Source organism: Plasmodium gallinaceum (genome assembly GCF_900005855.1).
Source record: "Plasmodium gallinaceum strain 8A genome assembly, contig: PGAL8A_v1_76, whole genome shotgun sequence".
Lineage (NCBI taxonomy): Eukaryota > Apicomplexa > Aconoidasida > Haemosporida > Plasmodiidae > Plasmodium > Plasmodium gallinaceum.
Genome location: NW_021628238.1, coordinates 1,948,003 through 1,975,252, shown reverse-complemented (window position 1 = coordinate 1,975,252; position 27,250 = coordinate 1,948,003). Strand labels below are relative to the sequence as shown.

At 16.8% G+C, this 27,250-nt stretch overlaps 4 protein-coding genes across 4 annotated transcripts, besides 1 other annotated feature; 2 read left to right on the top strand and 2 right to left on the bottom strand.

The window, feature by feature from the left end:
• Positions 1 to 46: 46 nt before the first annotated feature.
• PGAL8A_00240300 (conserved Plasmodium protein, unknown function) lies at positions 47 to 6,610 on the top strand (the record flags this gene model as incomplete). Its single annotated transcript, XM_028671137.1, has 1 exon — positions 47 to 6,610. One exon carries the CDS (start codon positions 47 to 49, stop codon positions 6,608 to 6,610), a length of 6,564 nt encoding a protein of 2,187 aa, XP_028527819.1.
• Positions 6,611 to 8,470: 1,860 nt separating this feature from the next.
• PGAL8A_00240200 (hypothetical protein) lies at positions 8,471 to 10,939 on the top strand (the record flags this gene model as incomplete). Its single annotated transcript, XM_028671136.1, has 1 exon — positions 8,471 to 10,939. The coding sequence occupies one exon, from the start codon at positions 8,471 to 8,473 to the stop codon at positions 10,937 to 10,939; it is 2,469 nt and encodes an 822-aa protein (XP_028527818.1).
• Positions 10,940 to 15,317: 4,378 nt separating this feature from the next.
• Positions 15,318 to 16,292: a sequence feature.
• A 4,505-nt stretch (positions 16,293 to 20,797) lies between these two features.
• PGAL8A_00240100 (conserved Plasmodium protein, unknown function) lies at positions 20,798 to 21,966 on the bottom strand (the record flags this gene model as incomplete). The annotated part of the gene is made up of 5 exons (XM_028671135.1): positions 20,798 to 20,878; positions 21,022 to 21,092; positions 21,443 to 21,459; positions 21,545 to 21,645; positions 21,862 to 21,966. 5 exons carry the CDS (start codon positions 21,964 to 21,966, stop codon positions 20,798 to 20,800), a joined length of 375 nt encoding a protein of 124 aa, XP_028527817.1.
• A 1,073-nt stretch (positions 21,967 to 23,039) lies between these two features.
• On the bottom strand, positions 23,040 to 24,797 carry PGAL8A_00240000 (ribose-phosphate pyrophosphokinase, putative; the record flags this gene model as incomplete). The annotated part of the gene is made up of 1 exon (XM_028671134.1): positions 23,040 to 24,797. The coding sequence occupies one exon, from the start codon at positions 24,795 to 24,797 to the stop codon at positions 23,040 to 23,042; it is 1,758 nt and encodes a 585-aa protein (XP_028527816.1).
• Between the last annotated feature and the right edge of the window lie 2,453 nt (positions 24,798 to 27,250).

The following is a 27,250-nucleotide window of genomic DNA, read 5'->3' as shown; positions in this document are numbered from 1 at the left end:
ATATATTTATTTAATAGTATAATATCCATTAACAATTATTGAAACAATGCTTATTTTAACAGAAAATATTTTTGAGAAATCAAATAATTCAAAGAGTTCAAGAAACGAAGCATTTTTAAAAAGTAACAGTACACAACTGAAAGTTATAGCAAATAGAATTACTCCATATTGTAGAGAAATATCAAAAAATAAAAAAGTTTTAATAAAAACTCGTAAATATTCAAGTAGTATAAATAAGATAAAATACAATTATTCAAATTCAAGAAAAAACATAGGTAATTCTCTAGTAAAAAAAAAATTGAAAACATCTTCAAAAGAAAAAAAAAAGGATTTATGCCAATTAGAAGTCTTTTCAAAAAGTAAAAATAAGAAAAATCAAGTTATAGCAAGTAGAGTTAACTATAATATTATCCTCAAAAATTTTTATTTAAAAAATATTGAAGATCAGAAAGATTTATTTTTATTACATTTAAAATCTAAAGAAAGAAAAAAAATTCATAGGAAAGAAAAATCAAAAAAGAATTTATTAAATATAAAAGGAATATCATTAGACAATCTTAAAGATATATGTAGAAAAAATTTTGATAATTTTTATAAATTAGGTAATATTCTACATCATAAGGTAAAAAATATAAATGATATAGATACAAATGATATTATAAAGAATAAGCAATTCAATTATAAAAAAGTAGGCAATTTAGATTTTATTGATACACCGCAAAATTATGCAATATTAGACATACCATTTAGCAATAATGATAATTTTTTTAATCCATATGTAAAAACACATATGTTAAAACTTCCAATTTGTAATAATTACAATAAACGAAAATTAATTAGTAATAGTTTAATAGACTCAATCGTAACTTTATCTAACGAGCTAAATAGAACGAATGAAAAAAAAAAAACTTTTAAATATGAAAATAATAAAAATGAAAAAAGTATGCTTCATTATGTAAATAAAATATTACATGATAGTTATGTTCATTGTGATCGTAGTGTTAATGTAAAAAAAAATGAAATTAAAAAATTAGAATATAAAATAAAAAAGTACACTGATATACCTCACTTATGCTTAAGAAGTTTATCAAAAAATATAGAATGCAAAAATAAGAATAGTAACAAAAATAAATCTAATAATTATGATATATGCTATGATAGTGATTATAACATTTATTACGATAGATTTTTCATGGATAAATATAATAAGAATGAAAATATATATGTATATGATAAGGAAAAAAAAAATAATGAATTGTCTTTAAATTCATATTTATATGCAAGTTGTTATTCTGATAATTACTTTTCAGAAAAAAAGAAAAAAAAAAAACGCTGTGGATTTCATCAGACCTACAATTCATTTAATTATATAAATTTATATATACAAGAAAAAAATAAATTTTTCTATACAAAGAACGGTAATCAAAATATTAATTTTAAATCTATCATAGATAGTCAAATTAATAAAAATGATGTTAAAGAATTATATGCATTTAAACAAATAGAAAATATTAATGAAAACTATAAGTCAAAAAAGCAAAAATCTGTAAAAACAGAAATAGATAATAAAATATCACTTTATGTAAATAAAGATAAATGTAACGAATCTTTTAATTTTAATAACAATAATGAAATAACGAATAGTAACATATTTAATAATTATAATAATTACAATCACATGAATACTAAAAGTAGTATAAATATGTATAATAGAGTAGAATGTATTGATAAAAACAAAAATAATGAATTATTCAAAACAAATGCTTTGAACGATTATAATAAAAGATTTTCCACTGATTCATTACATTATATTAAAAAAAATCCAACTATTTTTGTAGACTCAAATAAGAATATATCTACTACAAAGACTGACATTAAGGAAAAATTAAAAGAAAATTCTAATTTAAAAGATAACTATCCAAAAAAAATTGTTTATGCGGAGAAATACCTTCTAGATAAAAAAGTAAATTTTAAAAATGAAAAAGAAGAAACATATATACATAAAAATAATAGAACAAATGAAGATAAAAATCATGAAAATGTAGATAAGTATAGTAACTTATGTAAAAATGTAGGTAACTTCAATAGTTGCATTTTTTCTAAAAATGCAAATGATAGTTTTATAATTTCAAATATAGCAAATTCTCGTAGTAATACAAATAACTTTAAAAATGTAAGTAGAAGCCATTGTAAAGATTTAATCATTCATTTTAATAGAAATAATAATATTAATATTAGAGATGAAAATAATGTTAGTAATAACAGTAATAATAATAATAATAATAATAATAATAATAATAATAATAATAATATCAGCAGTAATTATAATGACACTTATAATAATTATGTCATAAATAGTAATAGTAACAACAATAGTGATAATAATTTCATTCATATTTATAATGATTATAATTTTAATGTAAACAACATTAAAAGAAATGATTCATATATTAATACATGTGAAAATAATATTAATGATAAAGAATTTGATAAAAATTGCATAAATAATTACACAGATTATAGTATCAATTATGATTGTTTTAGAAATGTATATAACAATTTTAATAAATGTTTTAAAAGTGATCATATAAAAAAACATATTTTTTGTAGTTCAAATAGTCTTATTAATAAGAAAAATAATGATTTTATTTGTAAAATATCGTCAGAAGGCAATAATGATACAATTAAAAACAAAAATAATAATAAAAATATTTTTATGAACTTAACGTCTTTACAGAACAATATAAATAAGAATTCTCTTGATAACGAAAGTATAAAGAACAATTCCGAATTAATAATAAATAAATTTAGAGAATTAAAAAGTTTAACATCAAGTATCAATTCTGTATCTAGTGAAGAATTATTTAAAACTCCTATAGAATCAAATATAGATAATTACAATTTAAATAGTTTTAACAGTTTTGTTTCTGAAGGAATTAAGACTTTGTGCATTATTAAATCAAAACATAAGAAAAAAAGATTAACTAACAAGACATCATTAATAGTTGATTTCATAAATTCACATTCTAATGATATTAATTTGATAACACATAATAAAAAGTTTAATAATTTATTATTTAATAAAAATATAAAAATGAATAATAATGACCCTGATTTTTTAGTGGACGAACGTTTAATGAAATGCTTGAAAGAAAGTTCATCAAATTTTAAAACAAATGAAGATTATGAAAGATATTGCAATGAAGACAAAATATTAAACCCAGATTATATACCCTTAGAATCTAAAAAACTTGGAGAAAAATTCTTAAAAAGTCAAAAAGATCTATTTTCATCCTTGACTAATAACAATTTTACTTATGACTCAAACGTAAATAATGCTGAATGTGGTAATAGTTGTTTTAAAAATGATAAAGGCTACAACTTATTTAATGATTCCAATAAAAGTTATTTTAATAATATGAATATCAATATATTCAATAACAATGACTACTTAAAAGATAAAAACAATAATTATAATAATAATAATAATAATTTACACAGTAAAAATTATATGAATTCTATAAATAACGAATATTACATGAAAAAGAGTAATGAAAACACAAAAGACAAATTTATTAGATATTATGAAAAATATTCTAATAAAGATAATGATGAAAACGAGGAAAAGAAATTAAATTATACAGATTGTTACGATTTTAAAAATCCCTTATTAAATGGATTAAGTAGAGATGATAGTTTTTATTCTGATGATGATATAAGAAATGATGACAACGAGACAAGTTTCCTAAAAGATTCATTGAATTCTTTTGATAATTTGGAGTCAACAGAAAAAAAATACGAAGAAATTTTGCGCGATTTTAATGGAAAAATACCATTACTTCACAAAGTATTAAAACCTTTACCACAAAAAAATAGATCTAATAATTTTGACATTTGTTTATATTTATTACAAAAACATGGAGGTGACTTAAATAACGAGGAAAATATTTGCATATTAAGAGATAAGGAAATTGTTGAACATAGTGCTATATATGATACAAAAAAAGGTTGTATAAAAAGTAATATAACAAATGTGACAAATATAAAATTATATCATCCTAAATGGTATAATAAAAAAAAAATTATTGAAAGAATGAAAGAGCAAAGTTGTTATAATCCTTTTACAATATTTGGATCAGCACCAACTTTACTAGATTTTGATGAAGTTTTTGATAAAGATGTATACAATAAATTTGTCTCAAAAAACAGTCGTAAATCTCATTCCTTATTAAGAATATTAGCTAAACAAAAAGTTATAAGTAATTTAAGTGATAAAATATCAGATAAAGAGTGGCCACAAGTTCATGCTTATTTAAAAAAACGATGGAATAAAGAAACCAATTTAGAATTAAATTGGGCATGTGATCCATTATTATATGAAGAATTAGAGTGGTACTTAAGCACAAATAATGAATATCTTAATATGACTGATAAAGTAGCTGATATTGAAGTATGTTATTGTCCAACCCTAAATCCAAGCTCCTATTATGCATGGAATGACTCAAGAGTTATTTATACTAATTTATGTTACAACAAATCTAAGGAAGAGATAGACCCCAATTATTCTAGCAAAGGAAACTATATGATAAATAAGAATATGGGATTAAAAAATAACGATAAGCAAGTTTCAATTAGAAAAAGGGCAAGTGGATGTGAACATCTTATGTTTAAACAAAATATTATGAAACAAAAAAATTTATCAAAAAAAAAAAGGAAATTATTAAAAAAAAAAAAAAAAATTCTGAAGGAAAAACAAAAATCATTTAATCATCATAATTATAGAAGTACCTATAATGATGAAGCAGAACACTGTGAAAATAATTATAATATCTTTTTCCAAGTAAGTAAAAACGACTACGTAAATGATCAATATATTAATGAATTAAAAAATAAAGCTGATAGCAGTAATACTTATCCAAACATTTTTTTAACAAAAAGTAAAAAAAGTGTTTGTAACAATAAAAATGACAATACTATTCCTATTATGACTGTAAATACATCACTGTATAGACATAATATGGATAATAAATACAACTGCAACAACACAGCAAATGATTACATTAAAAACAAAGATAATACAATAAAATTTTTTGCTTCTCCTAAAAAAACAAAAAAAAATAATTCAATCAAAAAATCACTTAATAATTCAGAATGTTTCTATTTTTTTAATCACTCCATGATTAATTCAGATAATATATATAATAATAATTTTAATAGCTTTGATTCAAGAAATTCATTTGAATGCAACAATGATAATATAGTTCATCATAATAAAAATATTTTCAAAAAAGACAACACAAGAAATAAAAATGAAATAGATGCACAAAATACTTATATTAGCAATAAATTAAGCTCTGAAAAAAGTACTCAAAATATATGTGAAAATTTGGAGACTAATGAAAATAATTTTGGCACGAATAATATATATGAAATGAAAAGCAATAAACAAACATATATGATTAAGAAAAATAATAATTATAGTAATATGAACTATATTATAAGTAATAATAATAATTATGAAGACCAAAATAACTTTAATATAAAAAGAACAAATCTTACCCAATCGTTTCATAAGAACATAAATAAAGAATGTTGCAGATATTATAATAATAATAATAAAATCAATAGTGAAAATAATAATGGCATTGATAATGATAAAAATAGTGACAATAATAATTATAATAATAATACTGATAAAAATGACGACGCTCATAGTAGTAGAAGTAGTAGTAGTAGGAGTAGTAGTAGTAGTAATAATAATAATAATAATAATAATAATAATAATAATAATAATAATAATAATAATAATAATAATAATAATAATCATAATAATAATCATAATGGAAAAGAATGGTTTCATAAAAATAAATTAATAGATAAAAACTACCATGAAATAGGCCATTTGAAGCTTACCTCTAACGATATTAATGATTTACAAAATAACAAACTAAGTTATTATGATAAATTTCAAAAAAATAGTAATTTTCAAAATAAACAATCAGACCTCAATTTCTCTGAAAAAAACAAAGATAAAAAAAAACTTAAAGAATTAAAAGAAAAATATATAAATATTTGTAAAAATCAAAACACAAACGAAAATTGTCTTAAAAATTCAAAATACACTTATGAAACAATTTCCAATAATAATTGTAGTAGTAGTAAAATAGAAGGGGAATATTTTCTAAATAAAAATATTGCCAATAAATCTGAAAAAAATAACAAAATTATAAAAAACTTAGAAAATATTACAAGTAATAATGCACTAAAGTTAACACAAAGGAATATCAATAAAAAAAATATATTAGAAAAAAAATTTAAAAGTAATATATCATCACACTCAAAAAATAGTAATACCAACATTTCTTTAAGTACTTCAAATTCAAAAAGACTAAGTAATAGTAATATTAGTGTCAATGAAAATAGAAAAATCAGAAGGTATACAAATCAGATATCCCTCGAAGATGATAATATATCTATTGAACAATTTGACAATACAAAAGAAGGAAGTAACAAAAAAGGTAGTAATGAAACTCTTTCTAGTAGAACTAGTGAAACGTCAATGTCAAGTGCTTTTAAGATAGCTACATCTGTTTTTAAAAAATTATTTTAAAATAAAAATTTGTACAAAAATTAAACATACGCACACTCTTTTTAAAAGAATAATTAAAGAAATCATTAGGTTTTATCGTATATTAAATATATACATTTCCTCATATATATAATTTTTATTAAAATATATATATTATATTATGTTATTCTTATACTTCTTATCTGACAATTACCTTTATCTTTATATATATATTTTTTTTTATTAAAGTAAATTGTTTCTTTTTTCAGTTTATAAATATTTTAAATTTTTAGCCATGTATTTTACTCAATGTAAGCACATATGTCAATACTCTTTATTATATATTATTATATATTATTAAATTATATTCGTATATATATATATATATATATATATATACATTTTTTTTTTTTCTGTATTATGAAAAAATAAATTATATAGTTAAAAAATTTCATATACATTTGTTTATATTAGTCATAAATATACATAATATTTTTATTTACCAATAACACATGTAAAGTTTATAAAAAATAGTTACTTTTTAAACTATAAAATTTGAAAGGTAATAAAATTACTAACAAAAACAAAATTTTACTATACTATATATATATATATAGTTATTTACAATTAATAACATATAAATAATTAGATAAATAGTAAAAAAATGTTGTAAAAGCATATATTTTAAAAGTAAATAGGTACGTTAATTTAAAATATAAGTTTTTAAAATATATTTATGTATTCCTTTTTTTTTGTATGCATAAATAGAAGGTATAAATCACTTAATAACTTTTTGTTTTATTTTAAACATAAAATGGGTGCACTTTTTATTAATTTTATCTTTACCTTCTTTTTATCATTATTTACTTTTTACTAAATTTTATATTTTATAATAGAAATATTATGAATATCAATTTAGAAAAATACATTAGTATAAAACTGTTACATTTTTTTTATTTCTTATATCAATTTTAAATTTCTTCATTTTATTTTCTTGATTATAAATTATGAATATAATTTTCTAATTTAAACTTTAAAAAAAATTGAAGCTATATTTTATTTATAACATTTAAATTTTAATTTATTTCAACATAAGATTTTATCTTATTTTTTATTTAAAAAAATTTAACTAGAATACGTCATAACATAAAAAAATAAAATATTTCCAAAAAAATATTGATGTTGTTTTAATTTGCATGTGTATAAGTGTATAACACAATAAAAACAAGTTATGTTACCATAAATTCAGAAAATCTTAATATAAAAATTTAAACAACAAAAAAAATTATGCATACTTTTCTTATGACATATCAATTATTTACCTCTATACATATATTTATATATTTTATGTAATTTTTTCAAAAAATTGGAATAATCTCTTTTTAAAGGAAAATTTCTTTTTCCCTTCAGGTTTACACACACTGAAATATGTTACGTATTCATAAAATCATAAATATATGATGCATTTTATTTTGTTCTTCAAAAAAAAAATCGTAAAACATAAAGATCAAATATTTTTCAAAACAAAATAATAGAATTACTTCGAATATTTTGTAAATACCTTCAGTGAAAATTGATGAAAATTATATTCAATATTTAAATAATTTCTCTATTTAAAATATAAATTTATTTTTCTTGTTTTTTAAGTGTATATCATCGATTTAAAACGCGTTTTAATGAACTATTATAATTAAAATTAAGAAAAAATATAATGTATAAATCTTAGTTAAGAAATATGTCGTAAAAGACAAAAGGCCAAAATAAAAATTATCCTATATTTACTTAATAAGGAACTTTAGTTTTTTATTCAAAAATAGTTAAACGTAAAAATAAAAAATAAAATTTTATAAATATAAAAAAAAAGTAAAATATGTCCTTTAAAGTACAGAAAATAATAATAAAATGCATTTTATAAAACTACAGAAAATATATTTTAAAGAAAATAATTCTAACTCAAGTTCTAAAAAACAAGAAGACGAGCAAAAAAATAGACTAAATAATAGTATTATGTATCAAAAAAAGTTCACAAATGAAAAGCAAAAATGTTTCATTAAGGGTTCATGGAAAATACTTCAAGATTTAAAATATGCACAAAACTATATTTTATTAGAAAAAAGTAATGAAATCTATTTGAATAAAAATTTAAAAGAAAACAAAGACAAGAATAATATGGTAATTTTAAATAATATAAAGTTTCATAAACATTCTTTAAATTTTAAGAAAAGTAACATTGTAACTCAACACTTAGAAAAAGATAAAAAAAATAAATCAGGAAAAAATTTTGTTCATCCTTTTGATAACTTAAATTATGGAAAATGCAACATTACACGCGAAGATAAATATAAAAAAGAAATTCATTACTATTATAATTTAATAAAAGTAAAAAAAAAATTTAATAATTTACTAAATGAAAAATATATTGATAAAGTAACCTTTAATTTTTGTAATAATTATTTAAATAAAACTTTAAATGAATTTTTTAAGGAGCATTTTATTTATAAAAAAAGGCATTCTAATGAAAATTACAAAAGTTTCTATAATTCAAATAATATTTTACTAGATAATATATCAAAAAGCGTTAAACACAATAAGTTCAGTTTCTTAAACACATTGTCTTGTAACAACTTTGATAATAATATTTCAAGAAAATTTCTAATCAGAGAAAACATTAAAAAAAAAAATTATGATTCCAATATTGATGAATTTAAATTTTTTACAAGTATTGATGGTAAATGTTACATAAATCGCTATAAAAAAATTAAAAAGATAAATAATCCATATTTTGATTTTCATAAAAATTTAAAGATAAATAAGGCTAATATAAAATATGCCAAATGTTCTTATAATAATAAGTCTACATTTAATGAAAGAAATATGAATAAAATTAAACACAATATCTCGTGTTTGTGGAAAAATCCTAATTTTAATTTTTCTCATAAATTTTTAAATAATTCAAAAGTAAGTATAAATAATGATATTCTTAAAATTAAAAGAGTTGAAGAAAAAAGTAAAACATATAAAAATGGAACATTAATAAATTCTAAGGGAGAAAAAAAAGAAAATGAGCCATTAATAAGTATTATAAGGAAAATTGATGAAAATTTAGAAAGTAACAAAATAGAAAATAAAATAAAAAGAGAGTTTATAAAAAAAAGTAAAGACAATAATAAAACTGTTAATCAAAAAATTTATAAAAAAAAAAAATTTTATAAAGAATGTAGAAAAAAGGGGGAAAAATACTGCATGTATAATTCTAAAAGTGTTGATATAGTAGATGAAAAAGCTGATATTATTAAAGAAAATATTAAAACGGAAAATGATATATGTAAAAAAACTTTAAGTAAGGTAAAAATATATAACTCTATAAAAGAAAGAGAATTAATTGATAAAAAAATGAAACTAAACAAAATGAAAAATAATATATTAAATGAAAATTTTAAACTTAAAGAGAAAAGACATTATTCTCATAATAATTTTTTAGGAAATTTTTATTGTATAAATAAAGTAAGAATTAAAAAAGAAAAAAATAATAAAAATATAATGAACGATTTAGGAAAACAAAACAAAGAAAATTTATTTGAAATCAAGAAGAAAATAAAACTTAATTTTACATGTGTTGATAATTTAAATGAAAATTCTGCAAATAGAAGTAATCTTTCATTCTCAAAAAATATGAATAATTATCAAGCTAATATTACAAAAACAATGAATAATAGAATATTTGATGAAAATCATAAAAAAACATTTCATTCTAATATTGAAAAATCCATTAAAAACAACCAAAAAAAATTATTAAAAGTTAATTTAGGAAAACTCAAAAGTGAAAAGGAAAGGAGGATTAATGAGATACACAACATAGATATTTTAGTAATAAAAAAAATGGAAAATAAATTTAATGAAAAAGAAAAAATTATTTTTAATCAAAATGAAAAAATAAAGATACACAAGCGTCTACCCAATTTCAAAAAATTAATAAAAAAAGTAAAGAAATATTTATATATCAATGTAATATTCAAAAAGAAAAAAAGAAGAAAATATTTATTAAAAGACATTCATTTTTTAAAAAAATATGTATACAATTTTTCTCAATTAAAAAAAAATATAAATAAAAAAAATAATAGAAAATTTTTAAAGAATTCATATACTAAGAACAATTTAATTTTAAACAAATTATACAAAGATAGAAGTATCATAAAAAAACATGATCAAAGTAAATTTAAAGCAAATAATAAGGATTACACAGTGAATAAGATGAAGAAAAAAATAGAAAAAGAAAAATCTTCATTAAAAAATTTAAATGATGCTGAATGTAAAATATACATTTTACTCGAAAATTTTTCGAGTGAACGTAAAATTAAAAGAATGAAATAAAGAATATTAATCATAATAAAAGGTTATTTAAAAAGAAATTGGAGGTATATAGACAAAAAGTCTTTAAAAATAATATTAAGAATTTGTAAATGAAAAAAGATAAATATTGAGGGAAAACATATATATAAAAACTTATCAATCAAATATAGAAACAGATAAAGAATAAGAATAATAAAAAAAAGACATTTTGACAGCTAAAAAGTTGATTTTAAAGAAACAGTAAATAAAGTAAGTACATAATAAAGATAACTATTGTATGTATTTAATTTACAGATATGAGACATTTTTTACAACAATTTTTAATTGAAGTCATAAATATTTATTGAATTACTTCTATACAATAATTCAGAAATAAAAAAAATAATAATTTCTAGATTAGTTTCATTTTTAATATAATATTTGCACTTATTTACCTAGAAATTAAGATTTAATAATTAAACTGTAAAGGGGAAACGAGGAAAAAAGGAAAAATAAAGATATGAAATTAATGGAATAAAACATTATTGGAAAACTAAAGTATATATAGATTAAAAGATAAAAATGTATAAAGACAGAGAGATATATCAACTCAATACACAGATGCTATACCTTTATGTAGACATAAATTAATAAAAATATTAACAGAATAGTAAAAGTATAATGTGGATATTTATGAAGATTCATAATTCTTTTTTTTTTAAATTCTTAGACGTAAAAATAACACCTTTTTTAAACATAAAAAAGTGTTTTGAATAAACATTTTTAATTTCTTTTTATATTAAAATAACTTTTATTGTAAGTTCAATGTACATTTCACATCAGAATTTTTAGCTCTCGGTAAAAATAAATGACAATAAATATTACCAGAATTAATAAAGTATAGTTAACAAAAATATTAAAAAAAAATGTAATATTAGCAAAAATTGTATGCATTAATCTTTATCATAATGAACAATTTAGTTTAAGTAACAAATATCAATAACTTTAAAAAAAGTTATATAATAAAATGTCATAAAACCACTGTTTAAATAATATTTAAAACCTAAAAAAATATTACTTTTTCATAATCTTCTTTTTTTAAGAAAATAAACCTACACATATTTATAGAATGAAAATTATATCATTGCATTATTAACTTAAAAATATGTGAAATTTCTTCTTTTTTTTTAGACAAAAAAACCTTTTATTTTATGTGAACAAAATGTAAATTATTAAATTTATTTATGAATTATATTTTTTTTTAAATTGTGAAATAATAATTTTTCATACCCTTCATATATCCCTTAAATATTCTTTATTACCTCTTTTAATTTTTCTTATGTCTATAAGACTTTGCAGTTCATAATATTATCTCTAACAGCTAAATATTATTTTTTTTTTTTATAACTTTTTATTCGAAAAGTAAATTATATTTTAAACAATTATCAATTTTTTTCTATTACAAAAGATATTAATTTTAAAAGCTTTCTATGCAAAGTAAAAAGAAAATTTTTGAGGTATAAAATTTCAACAACGGAAGATATATTTCTGTTTGGATATGTGATATATAGTGCATAAAAAAAATGAGTATGAAAAATTATGTAATTTTAATAGCATATATTTTTATAGTTTCAAATACATAATTTATTTTGGATAGATATTTTACTTATCCTGAATGAGTCGAAATCATGTTGTAATGTAAAAAAAAATATTTCACAATTATTTAAAAGTGAAAATAAATTTAAATAGAAATAGAAAAATTGTTTAATAAATAAAAAAAATATATCATATAATTTTATACATTGATTCTTCTTATATAAAATTAGTAAATTTTCTGTTTTAATAATTTAAACATAGCATATAATTATTTACAGTTAAATTTATGAAAAATCATATGGATCTATGAAAAAATAGAAGAAAAAAAAATATCATTCGTTGAGTATTTCATTGTTCATTTTGTTAATGTATTTAAGTTTTACACTTATTAAGCATAGATGAAAATTTTTAAGTCAACTGTAAAAATTAAAAAAATAAATTATTAACACAAATTATATTTAGCATTTTCATTGTCTTTAATATGTTTTCTTTGAATAGTGATAAATCTTTCATTTTTTTATGTATATTTATAATATCTATTTTATTTACTATTTTCCAGATTATAAGATTTATATATGATCATCCATCTTTTTTTTATTGTAAATATAAAATATTTCAATTGGGGATACTGATTGAATAATATTCATTTTTTAATTTATATTTACAAATTTTTACAATAGTGTTTTCTTCTAGACCAGCAAATTGCTTTAAAAAAAAATTTCAAATATTAAATTAATTTTTATTTTATTTAATAATTCTCCAAAAAATTATGTAGATAATATAAAGTTGTCTATTTTTTTATAATACTTATTAATATCAAAGTATCAACATAAAGGGAAAGTTATGAAAATATATTATATAAAAGGTTCAGCGTTCTTTTATTTTTATTAGTGTGTTATATTTAAGACTTTAAAAATAAAAATGTATAATGCTAATAAATATATTTAAATTAAAAAATAAAAAATCCCTTTTTATGATATATTAGATTCATAGTCTGTATATAAAAATAGAAATATACTTATAAGGTGACTATATAAATATATATTTATTAAGAAATTATATAATATATAATTTTATTGTTTTGGAAAGTATCTTACTCCTAAAATGAGCTAATCAGGTACAAAGATTAATAATTCAACACTTCATATTCACAAATGTAATACTAATTATGTGAATCATAAAATAGTAAAAAATGAATAAAAATAAAATAATATTTTTATTGGTCTATATAATAATTATTTTATATTTTTTTATTAATTTATTCTTTAATATTTACCAACTGTAAAAATTAAGAAATGGTGTAAATTTCCCAGTCAATTAAAGCATGTTATTTGTAGTTAATTTTTTTTTTTATAAAAAATTCTCTAAATTTTAATAAATTCATTAAATTAGTAATTTATAGTTTCTATTCTTAAAATAAACAATATATATTTTAAAATATAAAGAAATAGCAATAAAAATAATAATAGAAAAAAGTAAAAGAGAAGAAATAACAAAATAAAACGATCTATACTATTATTTAGAGGAAGCGAAGTAATAAGTAAAATATTCTTTTATTTACTCTTCACATACTCGATTTCACTTTATAGATTTTCAAAAACTCTCTAAAAGTTAAAAATTTTTCTTAATTTATAAATTATTTAAATATAAATTTTTTTAAAATACAATATTATAAAAGAGAGTAAAAATCATAATTCAAATTTTACATAAATAATAATGTACAATATATAAATTAAATAAAGAAAAATAATATAAAAAATTCATAGTTTACCATCGTTTAAAAATGTGTTTAATATGTCAATTAAACAAATTAAAAATAATAAATATTAGATAAATGATTCTTAATTTTATATTCATTTTTTTTATTAAATATTATTTATACTATATTATTAATATATTAATTTATTATATTAAAATTATATATATATAATTTTATTTATTACTATAAATATACTACAATGATTAATAAATCTAATTTAAATTGTTTTTAATAAATAATATAATTTCGTATTTTTTCAAAAATTTTTATTCATTATTATTTTCTTTTACCAAAAATTGTCTTATCATTTTAGTCCATTTAAATTTTAATATAATAATAAAATTAAACTTATTTATTAGTACAATATATATATATATATATATTATTAATTTATAAAATTAATTAATTTTATTATTTTAATAACATTTATTTAATTGATAAACGTTAGTTTATTTTTTGATATTTTTCATTATAATTTACTTTTATATATTTCACAATATACGATTAATTAAATATAAATTATTATTTTTTTTTTAAATTAATACATATATTTACTTATTCAATTAAATTACATTGATTGTACTAATTTATAAATTATTTCGTTTTCGCTATAGTTAATTCAATAATAAATTAATTTATGAATATATTTATTTCATTGTTGTTTATTTATATATTACTTACAATGATAATTATATTAATTTTAATTATATAAGTTACTGTAAAGTATTATTATTTAATTAAATTTATTTATTTATATGTTTAATAATAATTATTGTTCAATTAATTAAATTAGTTTATTCAGATTTTTAATTTAATTTATTTACTTGTATATTTTATTTATTTATTTTCATTCATTTACCGATGTACTTATTATTTCATTAATATTTAAATAATTAATTTATTAATAATTAATTATCACTAATTAATAGTATATCAGTTCTATTAATTTCAATTAATTAATTTGTTTTAATAATATTTAATTTAAATTAATATATATTAATTTTATTAATATTAATTTAATTTATTTTTATTATTATATATATTTTATTAATTTAAATAATTAATTTATTAATATTATGTATATTTTTATTAATTATCATTAATTTTAATTATTTTATTTATTAAAATTATATTAATTTTATTAATATTTATTTCTATTATTATATATTAATTAATACTTATTTAATTATTTTATTTATAATATATTTATTTTATTAATGTTAATTAATTTATTAATATTATATTAATATATTAATAATTATTTAGTTTATTTATCAATATTATATAAGTTTTATTAATTTTAATTAATTTATTTATATTAATTCTTATTATTTAGTTAATTAGTTTAATTATAATGTTTTTATTTTATTAATATTAAATTAATTTAATTATTAATATATATATATATATATTATTAATTAATTAATTAATTAATTAATTAATTTATTTATTTATTTATTAATAATATATATATTTTATTAATATTAATTAATTTATTTAGAATATGTTTATTTTATTATTATTTAATTTATTTATTTATTAATAATATATATATATATTATTAATTTTAATTAATTTATCTACAATATGTTTATTTTGTTATTATTTAATTTTTTTATTTATTAATAAAATATATTTTTTTATTAATTTTAATTAATTTATTTATAATATGTTTATTTTATTATTAATTAATTAATTTATTTATTTATTTATTAATAATATATATATTTTTATTAATTAATTAATTTACTTATTTATTTATTAATAATATATATATTTTTATTAATATTAATTAATTTATTTATAATATGTTTATTTTATTATTATTTATTTAATTAATTAATTTATTTATTTATAATATATATTTTTTTATTAATTTTAATTAATTTATTTATAATATGTTTATTTTATTATTAATTAATTAATTAATAATTAATTTATTTATTTATAATATATATTATTTTTATTAATTTTAATTAATTAATTTATTTATTTATTTATTAATAATATATATTTTTTTATTAATTTTAATTAATTTATTTATTAAATAATATATATATTTTTTTTTATTAATCTTAATTAATTAATTTATTTATATTTTATAGCTTTTATTAATTTTATTTAATTTATTTATAATATATTTATTTTCTTTAATATTTAATCGGTTTATTTATTAATATTTTTTATCATATACATTTTTATTAATTTTAAAATTAATTTGTTTATATTAATATTGTATTATTTTTTATTAATATTATACTGATTTATTTATTTATATTGTATTTATTTTATTTTTATTTATTAAAATTATTTATATATTATTAATTTTTAATTAGTTTAGTTTATTTATTAATATTTATTTATTTTTTTTATTAATTTATATTATGTATATTTTATTAATTTCAATGAATTAATTTATTCTTATATACATTTTATTAATGTGTTTAATTTCCTTTTAATTTGATTATTAAATTTTTAAATTATTTTAATTTTATTATTTATTTGTTATATTTTTTTTTTTGTTAATATTCGAAGAATATTATATTATATATATATATTTATTAATTAATATATTAAAAAAAAAAAATAAATAAAAATAAATAAATATTCAGTTAATATATTAATTTATTTTTATTAAATTTTAATATTAATTAAATAACTTTTTGTTTATTATTATGATTCTTATTAATTAAATTAATTTATATTAACTTAAAATATTTATTATTTATTTAGCTAATTATAATTAATTTACACACATTTTTCATATATTTTTTATTTATTTTTTATTTTTTTATATTTTACATCTTATTTATTTAATAAAATAAATATATATGATGTGTATATATTTAACATAATATATTTTGAATGTTTTATTTTAGTAAAAATTTTTATTATTTAAATAATAATATTTTAGTTTAATAAATTTTATTATTTACATGCTATTTCATTTCATAAAATACATTTTAATGAAAAAATTTCCTTTTTTATATAGTTATTTTATTTATATTTATTAATATTATTTAAACTGTTTAGTTGTTATATTTTATAGTTTATATGAGGTATTAAATCAAGAAATTTTAATATATATCTATTTTTTTTCTTCATTAATTTTATTTAAGAACTGTTTAAATTTAGTTTTTTATAAATCAATTTTTTTTTTTTTTTTTTGAGTTGTACAATAATATTTTATGTATAATTTAAATGTTATTTCACTTTTTTTTGTTACAACATATTTTTTTGTGTAGTTTAACTTTTTAAATATAATATTAAATTTTTATTATAAAATTATTATATGTTGATATGTATTAATTCACTATATGTTTATTCATTTTTAATTTCTTTTATAAAATATTTTAAAAAATACAAACTATTCGTTTTTACATACCAATTTTTTTTACAAAAACACTCTTGAATTAATCTTTATTTTTTATTGTTTCTTTCTATGTTCTTCTAAAAAATTAATGGCTTATCTTCAGATTTTAATAATAAAAATACATAATGCATATGTTATCATTATTTATTCTTTTTTTTGTTTTTCTTAATATTTTATATTTTTTTTCTTTTTTGCTATTATATTTTTAAGTGGTGATTATTCTGTCTTTGCATTATTTAATGTTTATGAATAAATGGATAATCAACTTGTTTTTTAATAGAGTAAATGTTTTAATGTGACATTTTTTGCTTTTGTATATTCCCAAACATGTCAGTCTATTTAAATACTTATATTAGAATTATATGTGAAATATAAGTATATTTCACAATTAAAGAGAATATGAAATTTTATAAATTTTTTGTTAATACTATGGAAAATAAATAATTTATTATTTAACTGATTCTTAACCTTTATATAATTTTAGAATTGTAACAAAAAATTGAACATTTCATATAAACTATCTCACTTTTTAATGAAAAAAATAAGAGAAAATATAAATCATTATATATATCTTTTTTAATAAATTGGTTGTAATTTAATACATACTAGTTTTATTTTTAATATAAAGATAATTTTAACAAAAATCATAGAGAGAATCTTATCATGAAAAATAGAAGTTTTTTTTCAAACTTTTTATATTAAGATAGTTTTTATCATCTTTTGTTATTATTAAGAATATAGAGCATTATTATCCTCTTTTTTTATTGCTTATAAGAATATTTATATATTAAACATTTTAGGTTTTTATAATCAGATGAAACAATACAAATCGAAATATGTACAAGATAAGACATTTCGTTAACTTTATGATTCTTAAAGAACTTTCTTTTTTTTTTGAATAAAATCTTTCATATTTTACAAATATAACATGAAAAAATATTGATTACTTTGAATTTTATTGGAGCTATTTATATGAAAAGAAACTTCAAAGAATAGTTTTTCCTTTTTTTAGAAACTATATAAAATTTTTTTTTTTTTTTTTTTTTTTTTTTGTTATAGAATGAATAAAACACAAATTATAGAATAATACTAGCTATGTAAAAATTTATGAGAAAAATTATAACTTCAATTATTCAAAGAAAAATGAAAAATATTGAATATCTATGTTGTATAGTTTCTTTTGAACTAAATAATTTTGCTTTACAATAGAGGAGGGAAACATGGTAAGAAGATTAGACAATAAACATATGAAATTTAAGAAATCAAAGAAAATAAAATCAAGAAAAAAAAATAATGTTTTTTATAAACTTTTTGAATGAAAATAAACATATTTTTAGCACATAATAACTTTAATAAAAAAAAAAATACATTATAGAATATATTTTCTATCATATTCTGTTGTATATAATACAAAGTATAAACATTTACGAATAAATTTTGATATAAAATTTTCCAAAATCAGTATAATATCCTAAAAATAGAAATATTTATTATATTAATATCTTTAAATAACACTACTAATTTGTATGCCTACTTCTTAAATTTAAGAATTTTAGAAGAATGAAAAAAATATAATTTTGTTTCTGGCCAATTCCACAACAATTATTACAAAAAAATGATTTTTTTTTTAGAAATATTTGAAGTGCTTTTTATTTGCAAAAAAAAAAAAAATGTAATTTCAAATGAATTTACTTAAAAATAATCTTTTTGATTATTTATACGCTATTTGATGGTTACATTTAATCCTTTGAATGACAAATAAAATTTGTAAATCATCAATAGCTATATTAAAATCTCTCAAATTCTTCAAAAAAATCATTTATAAAAAAATATAAAATGAAAATAACTTATATATATAAAGTGAACCACTTTTATGAGTTTATAATTTCACACTTATTATATTTTTTTTTTCAGAGTATCTTAAGTTTTTATATTCATAATATAGTATTAATTATTTGCCATAACTATAGTTTAATCTGCAAAACTTTTATATTTTAATTGTAAATATGCATAGAATTTATTTAAACTAATTTTTGTAGTTAATTTTATTATATTTTCATAAAAAATTTTTTTATGTAATGGAAATGGATTATTTTTCTTTTTCGTATTTTTATAAAAATAAACCTTTTTGTATCTAAATAAAAGAATAAATTAGCTGATAACATTTATATATTTGTATTGATTTAAATAATTTCTAAAAATTTTTATAACTTAAAATATTTGTCTTTCCTAGTTATTTTAAAATGTAATTTTTTTTATAACTCAAGAAATATTTATTTTTTTGTATTATTTACGATATTATACTTAAAAAAGAATATAATGATTGTGTTTTAATTTTTTGAATTTTTTTATTAATATTCCTTAATAGAATTTTTATAAGTTTATAATATCTCTAAAGATATTTTCATATATAATTGAGTGAATATATTTCGTTTAATTTGTTTAACGAATTTACATATTTTATATGGTACATTTTCTTGTAATATAATAAAATCGTTGCACATCATAGACTATTAATTATTAAATAAATACATATGATAAAACAAATTTTATAAGTTATATTCTTGTGATATATTTAGAAAAAAAGATTAAACTTTATAGATAATAGATATACCATGTAAAATATGAATAATTATGAAAATTAAATAAGTATAATCTACAAATAAAAACTATAAAAGAGTGTTTTATGTAATGTATATAAAATGTACAATGTGTGAAATACTTAATTGTTTTTCATTAAAATATAATTAATTAAATATACACAAATATATTGCCTACTAAAATATATGTATAAATATATATCTAAATGTTACACTAAAAAAAATTAATACTGAAATTTAACAAAAATATATTAAAAAAAACTTGTTAAATTTGTGGGTTATCTAAGTAAAATTAAATAAACTCTAAAAGGAAATAGTAATGTCAAATATATATGAAAAATTAATAATTAAAAATACAAAAGACTTTTTCTTTAATTAAAATATTTATGAATAAAATTATTTGTATTTCTACAAAAATAATGGTATAAAAAAATATTAAGGACAAATATATATCTTATAAAAAGTGTTATAAAAATGATTATTAAAAAATTAGACTAATGGTTAAAACATATAAATTAGAAAATGTAAAAAACATTATTTTCTTTAAAAAGAACTCACTAATGCTGCTGTTATCATTTGTTTTTTCTACATTCCTCTTCAAGATATTGACTTAGTAATAAAATGGGATTTGTTTTTACATATTTTGTCAGGATCTAAGTAATAAAATGTCACATAAAATATATAAATAATATATATATATTATAAAGTATGAAAATACAATTATATATTCATTTAATATTAATTTCAAAGGTTAAAAAAAAAAGAAATATATCAAAAATATAAAAAAAATCATTACTTCTTGCTGAATTTCAAATAATACTGTAGGTTTTTCTTCTAATTTATCAGTATCGAATATATTTACATGATCTATTCAATTTTTTAAATAAAAATTTATTATTTTTTGTTTTGTTAATACGATTTTAAGTGATAAAAATAATTGAAATATTTTTTATTTGTGTAGTATCTTTTAAATTTATTAAAAATATAATTTTTTTATGAATTAATATGAATTTCCACTTGGTATTAAATTTATGTAACATATAGATATATTGAAATGAAATTGAAATTTCCTTAAATGTCTAAACATTTTGCAAAGTCAAAATAGGAAATTTCAAAAAAAAAAAGATTTTATTAATCTTAAAGTTTTACAAAAAAAGGCTGTGTGTACACATGTGTAAGTGGAAAATAAATAAATACAAATAAATTGTTTGTTTTACCAATATTAGTATCATTCCTATAAATTCACAAAAAGAAACGTTAAAAAAACAAATATTAAGCTATCAGATACCTTGATTAAAAGATATAAATATATATATTACTTTTCACAGCATAGATTATTTATCTTCTTTTTGTCACCACAATCATAAACTATTTTAAAATATTTATGTTTCTCTTTTTCCTGGTTTACTGATCTAACTAACTATATATATTATATATAGAAAAAAAAATGTATATATATACTTTAACACTTTCATTCATTTTGCTTATTAGAATATTTTTAATTAAATTTACTTTTTCCAATGCCTATAAAATTAAAAAGAACTAGATTTAAATTATTTACAATAAAAACAGAATAGATAATAAATTTAGACATTATGTATTCATTATTATACATTTTTTGTCATTAAGTAATTACTGGTATTAAAAAGGGGAAAATGAAATCTCTAATGTATTCAATATTTTCATCATCATGAAATACATTTTTTCCATATATAATATGAACAAAATCATCAAAATTCATTTGGAAAAAAATAAAAAATATTAATGTTTAAATTATTAGAAATAGACAAATGGTAAAAAATTATTATCTTTCCATATAAATAAAAGTATAAAAAATAATTGTAAGGTTTATTTTTTTAAAATAAAAATATAAGATATGAGAATAAAAGAGGTATTCATAATAATTAAGAATTCATATATGTTACTTCCGCGTGTTAATTTGAAAGAAAATTTTATTTTCAATAAATGAGATTTAAGGAATAATTTCCTTGAGATTAAGAAAAAAAAATAAAAAAGTTAATTATTATCGTTTTATAACTTTTAATGAATTTTTACTATGGAAATATAAAAATAAATGTACATATTATACACTTATTTTAATGGATATTTAATTGTTTTTCAATATAAATGTTAGCATTAGAAAGAAGTAATTTCAATAAAAATACATCTTGTGACAATAGAAATATATTATAAATTAACTTTTCAAAATAAATAGAGGCTTATGCAATTATTTAAAGTTATTTCTGAAAAAAAAAATAAGACAAAAAAAAAAATATATATAGATTTATGTTAGGAAAAATAACAATATGAAAAATAGAAACATCTTAATTTTACTTTTAAACTAATTTACTAATTTTTTTGTAAATACAAGATTTGAAAAAAAAAAAAAATAGAATTCATGACTAAGCATTTTAAATAATATTTTTATTTATTTTTATAATTAAAAAAAATTAGGGACTGTCTTGAAATTAAAAACTGAAATACTATTTTAATCATTGAGATAATTAGAAACTCTTTTTTTTTTAAATGTTAAGAAAAATGTAAAAAAAAAAATAAATATATACATTATATATAAATACAAATACATAGGAAAAATGTATATGTAAAATAAATAAATTGGTTTGTGGATATATTTTTTAATTTATTCTTTTTATTATTAATATAATAATTTCATAATTCATATATATACATAACGTATATGCATCATTACATTATAATTAAACGAGAAACTTTTTATATATACAAAGTTTACTTTTCAGACATATCCTATTCTTACTAAAATGGTTGAACTCCTTGATATAAAGAAAAAAACAATTATTTTTCTTTCATTTCTACTTGTCCATCGGAGAAATCTTCTAACGCATTCTGTGATTGTTCACTATGAGCTCTTTTAATTCCCTCAGCTACTAATTTTGCAACTGACAGAATATGCAGTTTTTCACAGCATATATTGCTTGGAATATGTATAGTATTTGTAGTAACAACTTCATCAATACATGAATCATTAATTTTTTCAATACAACCATCAGATAATATAGCATGCGTAGCATATAAATATATTTTTCTAGCTCCTGCATTTTTTAGAAGAGTGGCGACTTTTTGAGATTTTTCACCAGTATCAATAATATCATCTATTAAAATACAGTCACATCCTTTAATATCACCAACTATAGTGAATTTCTCTTTTTCATAAGAATTCCTATTTTTTTTATTCGTACCTTCTAAGTTTCCTGAATCGTTTAAAAACATATTATTCTTTTTTTCTTTGTTGAAGTTATTTATTTCATCTTCATTTATATAATTTTTTGTATCATTATTTTCTTGCTTTTTTTCCTGATAATTTATGTTTTTATAATCCTTATTAGAAAAATCGTTATCATTTGTTTCATTACTTGGATAACCTTCTCTACTATTCATTTCAGTAACTGTACTAGAAACAACTGTTGTAAATCCTGCATTAATTGAATGCTTTTTCATTCTCATCCAAAATTCCTTGGTTCTTTCTCCTCCCTCATTATCAATTGAAACAATAACTGGGTTTTGAAGATTTTTTTTTTTAAAATATTGTACAGCCAGAGACTGAGGATTAATGTTCATAAGAGGAGGTTGAAAATCTTTTTCTGTAGAAAAACCTTCTATTCTAGGATTGTGTAAATCAACAGATATAATTGCATCAACTCCACATGTTTGTAGCAAAATGGCTACTTCCGGTGCTCCTAATGAATGAACATAATTAAAGTCATCTAAATGTTTAGCTTGTCTTGAATAATTCAAATAAGGTATAACTGCTGTAACTTTTTTAGCAGAAGATCTTCTTAGTGTTGATATAAATAAAAACAACTCCATTAAACGAGAATGAACATCTTTACCACCTGATGGAGTAGAATGAATTATGTATATATCTCTTCCTCTAACTTCATCCATTATTTGAAGAGCTATCTCTCCATCACTATATTTTCCAACATAGGCTCTACCTAAACTTATTCCTAAATTGGAACATATTTCATTTGCTAATTCATGATGACTATTACTTGAAAATATTTGCATATTACTATATTCACTTAATTCTTGATAATATTCGTATTTATCATCTTCTGATTCATTATTATTCTTTATTGTAGGTAATTTATTTGTTTTATGTAAATTGTATGTTTCATACAAGTCAGTGGACATTTTGCTATTTTTATTTATTTTACTAACTTCGTTTTTCTTTTTAATATCTTCATTTATATTTGTCTGTATGTCGGATGATGGTTTGTTTTTTTTAAAATCTATGTTCTTATTTTCAAAGTTTTCATCTTTATTTGAATGAAGAAACAATCCAAATAAATGGGCAAATAAAATGGTTTTTGTTTTTAAGTTTTTTTTACCATTGAACCTTTTATCTTCTCTATTTGGGAATATTGGATATTTATTAAAATTGTTGTGTTTTGTGTTTTTGTAAATTATATATATGTTCTTCTGAAAAATATCCTTATATATGTTTACAGATCCATTTTTATTCAGCAAATATTTTAATTTTTCATTGCATTCATAAAACTTACGCGAGCAATTGTAAATTTTATTAATCATTATTGTATTATATGTTCTCCTTTTTAAGTTCAATAATAAATTAATATATAAAATACGCAAATGAAAAGAAAAAATATATATAAAGTCAATAAAAATACAAAAGAATAAAAGTAAAAAAAAATGTTTTTAATTTCATTAAAAAGACGTTTACAAGTTTCTTTTTCTTTTTTCTTTTTTTTTTTTTTATAAGAAATGTGCTAATTTTTTTGTAGATCTCACATTTGTATTCTAAATATGTTTAGTTAATTATAAATTATATTTAATTTTTATGTATTAACCAATTAAAGCGTTCAGAAATAAAATAAATATTCATATCTACTGCATTTTAGATATAATAATAACAAAGAATATCAATTCTCTTTATTACATTTATATTTGTATAAAACTTTCTTTAACTCTTAAAAAATTTCCATTTTTGTAAATTTAATTCAACGTAATTTTTAATAAATCTATTTATTTAAAAATCTATATTTATTTTTTCTTTATGTAAGTTATTAAAACAAAGTAAAAAATAACAAAAAAATCAATAAATTAATTTTATAAATTTAAAACATTTAATTTACTTTTATATTATTAACTACGAATACATATATTTTTATACAGTGATGCAAACATTATAAACCATAAATATTATATAGTTTAAAAATAGTCACGTAGAAGGATATATTAAAATATTATTTATAAAAATTTAAACATTTTAAATGTATAATATATATATTTAGCAATTTATATTTATATATTTAATATTTTTTTTTACTGTAAATATTTAGAATGTTATAAAAATTTTATATTATTTTTGTTTTATAAAAAAATGATTACATCTACATTTAAATTTTATTTTTGTAAATTTATTACATATTGCATATAATGATTATGTGAAAAAAAAAAAAATATATATAAATGATTTGAGTATAATTCACATATATATGAAGCAAGAAATTTCTGTTTATCTTTTTTTTTAATAAAAAAATTAAATTAAAACAAATAAAATGTGCTATATAATAATATACAATATATACAAAGTTTGATTTTTTAATACACAAAATCAGTAACGAAATTTTTTCTACTATTTATAAAAATATTAATTATAGAAAGTGTTTTGTGCCATATATATGCGTGCTAGTTCATTATTCTTTAAAATTCTTATTTGTAAATAAAACAAATGGTTAATAAATTGTTCGTTGTTATTCTCTTAATATAATAACATTACAAAAATGTATAGAATTAAATGAAAAAAAAGAAATATTTTAATTCATTTAATTTGAATCAAAGTAAAATTTTTTAAAACACATAATTATAAAAATGATTGTACAAAAATTATAAACGTAAATAATTATATTATAGAAAAAATTTTATCCCTATATAATTAAATATTAATTTTTTCCTATATATAATGAATTTTCACACTATTTTTAATGAGATGATTGCATTTTTTAATATGTATTTTCTGCTATTTTTTAAGAAACCTTACTATATTTACTTATCATAAATATGATGAATAATAGAAGCATATTAAGTTTCATTAAACCTTACTAAAGTTATTAAAAAAAAAAAAAAAAAAAAGTGTATTTTATCCACTTCTTATTTCAAAATAATATTTATTTAAAAAAGTGTGCTTTTTATTAGCCGCTTTAAGAAAAAAGAAAAACATATAAGGAAATATATTTTTAAAATATTGCATTTTTCAAAGCAAGAATTAACTTTTTAAAAGATAAAACAGGTTCATTCTATCACAAAATGTTTAATTTTTAAAATGAATAAAAAATATAATTTATAAATATATATTATGTTAACTTTTAATAAAAATAAATAACATAATATATTTAAATGAAATATAATTTTGCTAATTTGAAGTTATATCAGAAACGTTGATCAATTTATAAACATATTTTATAATACAAAAATTAGTACATATATTTAAATATATATATACATGTACTTATAAAATTTTTCTTGTTTTTAAAACTCAATATGTTTTCAAAAAATTATTTTAAATCATTTATTTTTTTATTTTATATTTCAAATATTTGTAATATTTAAAGTTGAATACATTTTTTTTTTAGTGTATTTTTAATGTATTTATTAAAAATATAAATGTTAAAATTTTTTTTTATTTTATTTTAATAAATAATATTAAAAAAAAAAAAAATATATATTAATGCAATTCACACTTTTTTTTTTTTTTTTTTTTTTATTAAAAAATATGCTAAAATGAAAATAAAAACAATTATATTTTTATAAATAATTAAAACTAGTTAATTATGAGTATATATTTTTATTAGTTATGAAATAAATTATGATTTAAAAAAGAAAAATATATGCTAGCATAGGAATGAATAAAAAACTTTGACTTACATAAAAACTCTATCATTTATTAATTTTTTTTGGTGTTAATTTTATAAAAGAGAGTTTATAGGAACATTTAGTTGTATCTATCCTATTTAAAATTAATA